This window comes from Oxyura jamaicensis, chromosome 2 (genome assembly GCF_011077185.1).
Source record: "Oxyura jamaicensis isolate SHBP4307 breed ruddy duck chromosome 2, BPBGC_Ojam_1.0, whole genome shotgun sequence".
Lineage (NCBI taxonomy): Eukaryota > Metazoa > Chordata > Aves > Anseriformes > Anatidae > Oxyura > Oxyura jamaicensis.
In genome coordinates this window covers 91,715,463-91,725,411 of record NC_048894.1, presented here as the reverse complement: position 1 = coordinate 91,725,411, position 9,949 = coordinate 91,715,463, and the positions used below count along the sequence as shown (strand labels likewise).

The following is a 9,949-nucleotide window of genomic DNA, read 5'->3' as shown; positions in this document are numbered from 1 at the left end:
TTAAGGCCGCTCCGGGCAGCGCCGCCCGCCCTCCGCGCGGCCAATCGCAGCTCTTCCTCCTCGGGGACGGGCGGAAGCGAGGGCGTGCCGCTCTGCCAGTACTTCCGCTTGCGCAGGCGCGGTGCGCTCGTTGTGCTTCCGGGCCGGTCCGATCGGGATCGGGATCGCCGCGGCCGTTGCCGAGCCCCAGCCCCCCCTCCGCCCGCCCGCCCGCCCGGCGCCATGAACCGCTTCTTCGGCAAGGCCAAGCCCAAGGCACCGCCGCCCAGCCTCACGGACTGCATCGGCACGGTGAGCCCGCGGGGAGGGGCTGGGGGGGGGCGTCTGTCAGCGCCGTGCCCAGCGCAGGGGTGTGGAGGAGGGCTGTGCAGCCGGTGAAGGACCTGGGACACAAGTCCTGTGAGGAGCGGCTGAGGGAGCTGGGGGTGTTTGCTCTGGGGAAGAGGAGGCTCAGGGGAGACCTCATTGCTCTCTGCAGCTACCTGAAAAGAAGGTGTGGGGAGCTGGGGGTCGGCCTCTTCTCGCAGGTAACTAGCAATAGGACTAGAGGGAATGGCCTCAAGTTGCACCAGCGGAGGTTCAGGTTGGAAATGAGGAGACATTTCTTCTCAGGAAGAGCAGTCAGGCATCGGGACGAGTTGCCCAGGGAGGTGGTGGAGTCACCATCCCTGGGGGTGTTCAAGGAAAGGTCAGACCTGGCACTTAGGGATGTGGTTTAGTGGATGACATTGGTGGTAGGGGGATGGTTGGACCAGGTGGTCTTGGAGTTCTCTTACAACCCTAATGATTCTATAATATATATGCACACATACACGTCTGTGTGCCCATGTATTCAGCTGTTCATTAGTGTGTCAGCACACCTCAGTATGTGCACGGTACCTATCTCTGTATGTATAAAACATGTGCCTATGTGTGTTCCACATGTATACGAGCACATAAATAGCTGCATGTGATGTACACGTAAGGCCTGGCCCTCCTTAGGTTCTTGTGGATGTCTGCAATGTTCCCACCTGAGGGCTTCGCTGCTCTGCCTGCCCCAGTTAACTCCTGTCACACCAGCAGCAAGGGGAGCAGCCCTCCGTCCTGTCCACCACGTGAAGCAGGGGGTGTGAAGCTGTTCTTTGTCTTTGAGCTCGTTGTAGGGCCTACAGGGAAGATGGACAGTGGAGCAATCTGAGACTGAGCAAGAAATACTGAGGAGATGTGTGGTAGAGCACTCCGCAGCTGTGGTGAGGTTGGCTCCTCTGGAAAGGAGGTTAAGGGAGACATCAGGCTACTCACTTCATAGTATTTTGTGGTTTTTAAGTTTGTGGAGAAAACTGTCGTATGGCTTTTACACCTTATGCTGTCCTAAACTGATTTTAGAAGGTGAAGAAAGACAACTGAGATCTTGGGGGGTTTGCCTGAGTGGTTAACAGTCAGGTGCTCTTAGTAATGGTTGTGGTCTAGGCTGAGGTGCACTAGTCGAAGGCTAACGAGCGTTGTCCTTGGAACCTGACAACAAAAAACTTTAGTGGAAAATCATCTTTCTCCTCCCAGAAAATTCGTTCTTCCATCCAGTGATGAGACCCCTGAGTTAAGTACCTGATACTCGTTAGTGCCAACTACACAAACACATATGTATGTATCACTGTCACGTGTGCCAGAGGCTGATGTGGGGAGAGAGGTGCTCATAGTTAATGCTTTTCACAGGATGTTATTTTATTGGCTAAGAATCTGAGATGCTTTCTAGCAGTATCCAAACCCAAATGCAGCTCCAAATACGTGTGGTTTGAACAGCAAGTAAAGCACACGCTCAAAAATCAGAGCTAGCTTCCTCACTGTTACCAGCGAACGCTTCGCGGGGTGGCCACAACTCCCAGATCCCTCTGAGGTACTGCCGTCTACACTTACACTGCCTAAATGGCAAATGTAAGCTGGAGACCAGGAAGTCTTGTTTTCCCTGACGGCAAACCTGTTCCGTGTTGGTATCAGATTTTTCAGGGCTGATTTTGCTGCTTCCAAGTTAATATGTGTTTTCTAATGTTGAGAGAAATCATAACAAAAACAGCGTGATATAGATACACCAGCAGGCTGTCCTCCTCTAGGAGCTTGTTCAACCCCAGTGGGTTGGATTTAATAAAAGTGTAATTTAAACAGCTACTTAGATTGGCAACACCAGGAATTTAGGATTATTTACCAAAAAAGGATGGTTGGTACCACAAGGAACCGCAAATGGCTTTGTCTTTTTTTTTTTTCCTAGTTGTTTGTGTTTACATTCTCTGAAAATGTGACTGTACAAGACACAAGGAAAAGCAGGGTTTCAGGCCTATTTCACATAAGTGATAACTTGGCAGCCATGGTAACTCTGAGCTGCAGTGTTTTTTAAGATGTGAAGTCAAGAGCCTGTGTTGGTCATCTGCTCTGTGCTGGCTCTGAGCACAGCGTTTGGTATGAGGAAGCCTGTAAGCCAAACCACTCTGTCACTACTGAGCTCATCTTAGCTTTTCACCCTGTTTTGACAACATCGCTTTCTGTGGATGGAGCTAAAATTTACGACGTTTTGTGTATTTTTGTACGCCTGGGGAGAAACACAGTTTCTGTTCCAAGTTTGTGAATGAGCTTGTCCTGTTAATTTACATGAAGTGATCCATCAGATTTGTGAAAGACGTGCTCTATTTCCACTTTCTCCACAATATTTAGATCTTTAGTGAGCAAAGCACGGGTGCTACTAGAGAATCAATAGAGTTCTTTTGTTTGTTAAATTGCATTTGAGTTACTATTGAAAAGTGTAGTGTGAGATACTAAAAAAAGAAGAGAAAAATTCAACAGTTTGGAGATTCAAGTAATGTCATTTCTGTCTTGTTGACCTTTTCAAAGAGTTTAATTGCTTTGTAAGATCTCTTACCCTGTTACTTAATGGTAATTTTAAAAAGACAAAGACAACGGTTAGGCAGTGGTTATGCCTACCGTTGGGATGTTCTTTCCTGCGTATGCAAGAGTAGCATGACTGAACCTAAGATAGTCAGCGTGCAATATAGTTTGTTGTGGTGAGAGAACATCAAGCATTAAGAAACAAGCATTAAGACAACAAACATTAAGACATCTAAACGGTTGAAACCTTCTGAATTCAAGAAGCTCATTACACAGCATCTGTCTGTATTTTGGCTGAAAACTGAATGTGAAACACTGCAACTCAGGAAAGACTTCTTCCTACTTTTCTTTCATGTCCTGTTACTGTCCGGTCTGTCAGCTGGCTGTGTGCTGCCCTCCTGTCTCCCCACTTACTCTACATGCGTACGCTTCCTTGTTCCCCCTTTCCAGTTTCTGCTCATTCTCTTGCTGTGCCTCCAGTGCCTGCCTCAGTGATGTGCTAAGGGGCAGAGGTTTTTGTTCTTGCTGGCTTAGCAGTCAGATGACTCAAAGCTGTCATGAGGCTGGCAGAAGGAAGGGTGCATCAGGAAATGTGGCATGGGCATTCTTTTTACTTTTTCTTCTTTGAAAAATACACTCCAAATTCATGGAGAAGTAGGAAGGAAACATAGCCTAGAACAAAAGGCTGGTAGTCATGACAGCAGTATTAAAATTCAGACTTTTATGTCATATTATTATTATTGAAATAAATTACTATTTGCTTCATAAGGATTTGGGATACCACAATCGCTTTTTTATTTTTTTGCTTAGATTGGGTGCCCCTTCTGTTCCCCTTGTTTCTGGACTTAGAAGCTGAGATGCCAGCACACCATACCTGATTTTACAGAAGCAGAAACGCTGTACATGTGTGATACTCAGTTTATTTTTAGAAGCTTTTGTCCTGCGTAGTTTTTTTTTTATGTAGGTAACCCATCTAGGAGAGTCTGCCTCCATTTCCTGCTCGTACTGACTGAGAGAATTGCTGCAGACTCTTACCTCAGCAACTGAGTTTCCCCTGTGCAGGAGGCTCATCTCAGAGATGCTTTTAGCTGATGAAGATCTTGAGGAGGCTTTGAAACGACAAGATTTTAAAAGTCACTGATGGCATATTTGCTTGTTTATGATTAAAATGTTTGTTATAAGAGAACCTTAATACAAACTTTTCAATGCTGGATGTGCCCAGGCACCTTAATCTCTTATAGAGTGGAGAGTGTTTGTGTCAAATGCCTGCTCAGGATGCCTCTGGCAAATGCACATTGCTGCCATAGAACAGAGGTTTAAAAGGATCATCAAGACACCAAAACGAAGATCTGCATAATTATATGTGTTTAAACACACTGATAACAAGTCAGAGTTGTAAATTTTCACTGATTGGTCTGACGTTATAATTGGAACATGATTATATTCAAATCCCTTGGGAGGCTTCTTGGAAGGAAAAGTTAATGAGCTTTATTTGCTGTGCACAGGGAAACGCGGTGGTGGTTGACGCTAAGGAATCCGGCCTTGCTGTGAAGTTGAGCGTGCTGTTAGAAGCATCTCTAGCTGTGCTCGGTTATGTGATAATCATCTTTAACCCTCTCGTGCAGTAGGCTGAGAATATTTGTTCAAGAAGAGATCTGTCACAAACAGTGCACCAGGACTATTAGGATTGACTGCTGGAGGTCTTCAGGGAGTTACCCTTGGGGTTCGGGGCAAAAGTGCTCTAAGATTTCAGAGTACCTGCCTCACAGACCTGTGGGGTCCTGACTTCCTTTGCAGGAACTGATGAGGAAGTGTCTGTGATACAAAAGTTGGGCACCGTTGAAACAATGGTTAGGTTTGGGCTTGTTAAATGTCACCATAATCTAGGTATCACAGAGGAGGTATCCTTCCAAAGGATGAACATTCTCTGCACACCAAAAGTAAGCCTCTAGCTTTGCTGCTGAATGTATCCCTGTCCCTTTTCTGTTTGCCTCTTACCTGCGAGCACGGCATGTGGATGTTCTTCCATTCCAGTTTAGTGCCTGGCACTGTAGGTTACCAGAAATGCCTGACTGGAGATTGAGAGTTGACTGGGTGTGCAAGAGAGCATCTCAAAATGAGGAGAATGTGTTACAATGGCAGAGCTTGCTGAAACATTATGGTGCTTCTCGTTCTCCTTGGAAGAGATGTTTCTGCCTTCAGATTCTCGACAAACTTAAAGCTGTTCATAAAATCACTGAGGAGAAAAATAATTTGTTTAGAGGCATATTCAGAATAAGGGTATTCTTTTTGTTGTCCAGTACCTGAATGAAATGCTAATAAATGCGTTTGTTTTTCCTATCATCTATTACAGGTGGATAGCAGAGCTGAGTCGATAGATAAGAAAATCGCGAGGCTCGATGCTGAACTAGTGAAGTATAAGGATCAAATGAAGAAGATGAGAGAGGGGCCTGCAAAGGTAAAAACCTTCTGTGGGATTTAAGCGTGAGAGGATGTGACTCGCACCCCGTGTCATGTAATGGTGGTGATGGAGCCAGTTATTCAGGTTCTTAGAAATGCATCTTGCCTTATTGATGGGATATAAGATCCTGCAGGTTTATTTTCATTCTGAAGCATCTCTTAAATGTGTCCTTGAACAATGCTTTATTTTTTAAAAATTTCTTAATTGTTTTATTTCTTACAAGTGCAGAGCTATTTCTTATAACTTCACCAATCAGAAGTAACTTGCTTGCCTCCCTTCTTCCTTTTGTTACCTGAATTAAGTCTGGTAGAGAGGCTATTCTGTTCACCTGCCAAAAGAAAAAGATATGTGATATTCAGAAAGGGGGGAGGAAAGCCCAGTTTTGAAAGGGGATGAACGTATAAGTTAAAGAGTACCTAATAATAAACATATCAAATGTTTGTTTAGTGATAAACATACCTAACATAATTTGTATTGTTAAAGTTCCTTTTGCAATATTACTTTGTGCTGGCCACTAAGATGTGTGGATGAAAGGTAGTTCTAATATTTAAATTGGACTTTATATTCTGCTTCTGAAAAAAATCAAAAGCTGGAAATTTGGAAAGTATTTGCTATTAGCAGCATTACATACAGGCCTATTCTGTTAATCATTATTGCAGGATGAACACTGAATGCAACTATTTTTGCAATGTGCGTTATTAGCTGGCGACTGTCTTGGAAAGTTTAAATCCAATACATTAGGTTTAAACAGTATAATGCAGGGTACTGTCAAATACTTTTCCTAAGATATTAATATTGTGTCTTTCAGAATACCGTAAAGCAGAAAGCGTTGAGAGTGTTAAAGCAGAAGCGAATGTAAGTTTCAGTCTTTTTCAGTCTGGGGTTAATGAAGCTGTTTTGTTGAAGGAGTGTGTTGCACTTCCATTTCTCTTTCCAGTACTCTTGTTTCTGAGCATTCTTAAAAGAGAAATGCTGAACAAGCTAGCCAGCCCTTCCAAAGCATATTACATCTCGTGTCAGCATATTTCAGCCTAATTTGTATGTTAGTATATGAAGTTGAATGGGGACAAGCTGACCTAAATCTGCTCATCACTAAAGCTATGCTTGGCTCATGAACTTATTTTCTAAGAGATATATTATTTTTATTTTTTAAAGTCTCTTTTTTTTTTTTTTTGGTTGGATGAAAGTTTCCTTTTTCCACCCTATGCCCACTACTCCTCAGCCAAGCTCCAGGGCAGAGCCACTGTGATTTGGTTAACCTGCATCTCTTCCGTTCTGCTTACAGCATCAGTAAGCAATGGCATGCATATCTACCTGACAGTGAATAAAACGTTTTTGATATCCTCACCTATTGCATAAGCCTAGACAAATATAGTATTGACATCAGTTAAAACAGAAGCTTAATTAGGAGTAGCTTTGTCAGCTTTAAATATGCAGTTTCACAGAAATCTGACCATTATATATTTCTATCTTATTTTGTGATTATTATTATTATTAAAAAAAAAACAACAGAACAACTGCACATGTCAGCAGATGACTACTTCTGATTTTTCAAGTTAAAAAGAAAAAAAAAGGATTTTTGTGGCAATAAATACTGGTGTTTTAAAGCTGTTACTTGCATTGTTTTTAACAGGTATGAACAACAGCGGGATAATCTGTCACAGCAGTCTTTTAATATGGAACAAGCTAATTACACCATTCAGGCACTGAAAGATACAAAGACAACGGTACCAGTATATTAATCTCACGTTTGTTTACTATATGTGTAGGTTACATCAGATACAAGCATGTTGTTTGACTCTGTTCTAGGTTGACGCAATGAAACTGGGGGTGAAAGAAATGAAGAAAGCTTACAAGCAAGTCAAAATTGATCAAATAGAGGTGAGCTTCTATAGTTTAAAGGACAGAAACAATGCACTGAAATTGTGATGAATGGGCTATGTAACTTTGACTGCTTTGGTTTGACTTTTTTTTTTCTTCCCTTTATGGGACCATTATCTTAAGTCCTTCCTTCTTTCTCTGGTACTGCACAATCAAGTTGTTGGCGTCGTTATACTGATTGGTGTTTCCTTGCTGGGCTAATCTTTAATCTCTACATTCCTTTCCTTTGCACTGCAGCACAAATGTTAGTGAATATTTCCTGCTATGGCTTCTTTGGCCTCCTTTCCCCCCCTCCATGTTGCTACCCTTACATGCAGATTAGTCCTTTGCTCCCCCTGCTTTATGGTAGTGCCTGACTTAAAAAGCAACAAAAATAAAATAAATGCTTTCAAAAGGTCTGCAAGGCTTGGCCCTGTCTACAGAAAATGCAGTTTAAAAACTTTAGAACTGTAAACATATTTTCAGGCATGCTGCACTTAAACTCTAATCAAATGCCAGTGCTGAATTCCTCCAAGTTCTTTCCTGGGCTGTTTATATATATATCTCCTCCTTACTTGCACCTAAGTACAGTGCCAATAGTCATGCTAAAGTATCTTCTCAATTTTGCTGTGGCATAACTTAAGCTATTCCTTAGATTTACTCTCTCCTGCTGCTCAAGATAATGCTGAGCTCTGGGTAGTTTATTGGAGACTTTCAGTTCACCCTGAAGAATATTACCTGTCATGTCATGTCCTCCTCCCGGGCCTCCCAAGAAAAACAGAAAAAGTTTTGCAGAGATGCTCTTGCTAGGTTCCTCTTTTTCTACCTGATACATTATTTATTATAATTTTAATAGTAGTTAAGACCAAGCTATAGGACTGAATGCATGTGTCTTGACTTGTATTAATGCTGCTTCAAAAAATGATTTATGCATTAAAAATGGGAGTGTCTTGTATGCTGGAATTATTAAACAATTGATTAAGATACAATAAATTTATCTGAAACTATTAAATGTGGACCAGTTTAAATTATGTGTTGCTTCAGGATATACAAGATCAGTTGGAGGATATGATGGAAGAAGCCAATGAAGTCCAGGAAGCATTGAGTCGTAGCTATGGAACACCAGAGATTGATGAAGATGACTTGGAAGCAGGTAAGGAAAACGGAGAGGGAAGTAGAGTCATGTTTTAGTTTCAATGGCCACACCACTCTTTTAAACTTAAAAGCTGCATTTCTTTTAAGTGCAGTCAGAAAAATATCAGACAAACATGAAAGAGACACTAATGGTATCAGTGAAGAAAAGAGTGTTCTCTTCGTGTGCGTGTGCATGCATGCAAGTCTTCATGTATTCCTGATGGCTGGCTAAATAAAGGATGTCAGTATGAGTATAAGCATTCAGTACGAATCCCGTTTCCCTTTAAGAACAACTTTTCTTTTGCAAAAGGAATTCCTTGCATAATTTTTCAACCAAAAAAAATAAATTTCAGAACTGGATGCACTGGGTGATGAGCTTTTGGCTGATGAAGACAATTCCTACTTAGACGAAGCTGCATCTGCTCCAGCAATCCCAGAGGGCACTCCTGTTGACACAAAAAACAAAGTGAGTCCTTTGATCCTTAGAAGCAAATTATGTATATTTCTTGAGTTAATCACGTTTATGTGGGTTGCTTGATTAAGAATCCTTCATATTTTGCAATCCATAATATTTTAGGCAAAAGTATTTTTTAATATCTGTTGTGTTTTAGATGCTGTGTATATATAATGCTTTCTCTTACATTTTAAAGAGCTAAAATGGCACTTTGGAACTGCTGTCTAACATTAGCAGCCTGCAAGTAGAACTTAAGCGTACCATTATAGCTGTTGGTGTAGTTATTCTTAAAAATAGAAGAAAGTCTTCTGTCTATTTGCGTTTGGGACTTTAGTATAGCTTATTATTGAGGAACAACACTGGTGCTCTGCTTTTGATTGCAGTGATGTGACAATTACAAGATACAGCACAATTAAGATTGTAAGGAAACTTTTGCAATATGTTCTGGTGGGTTGGGAATTATTAACCTGTTCATCTTTCTTTCCTTCTTACAGGATGGCGTATTGGTGGATGAATTTGGATTGCCAAAGATCCCTGCAACATAAATGTTCCAAAAGCACGATGGATACAATGAACTACACTTTACAAATCAGAATTAAGATTATTGTTATTATTTTTGAAAATCCTGGAGAACTTGTCCTTCCAGTGTAACCTTAATATCACTACATCCTAGAATGCAACATGGCTGGTGGTGGTCTTTCTTTGAAGAAAGTTGTTCTACTACTGACTTTTCTATTAATGGAAAAACGTGGCACAGTTTCCTTCAGTGGAAGCAGTCGGTCTAATAGGTTTTGATTTTCCGTGTCATGGACAAAGTCGTACGTGAAGAATAGTGGTGACTGTTCATAGCTGAGTTCTGTTCTGATTTTGTGTTAGTTATGAGAAAGAGAAACAAGACAGTCTGTTGCTGCTTTCTCTGTGTAAAATAGCTCCCTCACGCTTCTTTGATAAAAGAACTGAAAACATTTTTAAACTACTTCAGCCTTGAGACTTTTATGCTGTCGTACTTGTAACCTTCAAAGCTGTAACAAATAGGGTTCTCGTTAACTTTATGTATTCTTATTGACATAAAATCGCTTAGAGTAGCCGATCCTTTTGTGTGGTGTTTTTGGTGCCGGTATTATCCTGCCCCTGGCTTCGCCCCGCCCCGTCCCTCCCCGCCCGCCGTCGCAAAATGGCGGCGGGGC

The 9,949-nt window shown here is 41.8% G+C and overlaps 1 protein-coding gene across 1 annotated transcript; it reads left to right on the top strand.

Moving 5' to 3' along the window:
* Nucleotides 1-131: 131 nt before the first annotated feature.
* Nucleotides 132-9,852, top strand: CHMP5 (charged multivesicular body protein 5). Its single transcript, XM_035317475.1, has 8 exons — nucleotides 132-291; nucleotides 5,207-5,311; nucleotides 6,123-6,169; nucleotides 6,948-7,041; nucleotides 7,124-7,195; nucleotides 8,219-8,327; nucleotides 8,662-8,774; nucleotides 9,257-9,852. Exons 1-8 carry the CDS (start codon nucleotides 223-225, stop codon nucleotides 9,305-9,307), a joined length of 660 nt encoding a protein of 219 aa, XP_035173366.1. The 5' UTR covers nucleotides 132-222; the 3' UTR covers nucleotides 9,308-9,852.
* Nucleotides 9,853-9,949: the final 97 nt, after the last annotated feature.

What these genes read in the sequence shown, in the direction of transcription:
- CHMP5 (XM_035317475.1), top strand. Translation starts at nt 223, where the DNA reads ATGAACCGCTTCTTCGGCAAGGCCAAGCCCAAGGCACCGCCGCCCAGC. An exon ending in TCACGGACTGCATCGGCACG is followed by an intron (nt 292 to 5,206) that starts GTGAGCCCGCGG and finishes CATCTATTACAG; the next exon opens with GTGGATAGCAGAGCTGAGTC. An exon ending in GTGTTAAAGCAGAAGCGAAT is followed by an intron (nt 6,170 to 6,947) that starts GTAAGTTTCAGT and finishes TGTTTTTAACAG; the next exon opens with GTATGAACAACAGCGGGATA.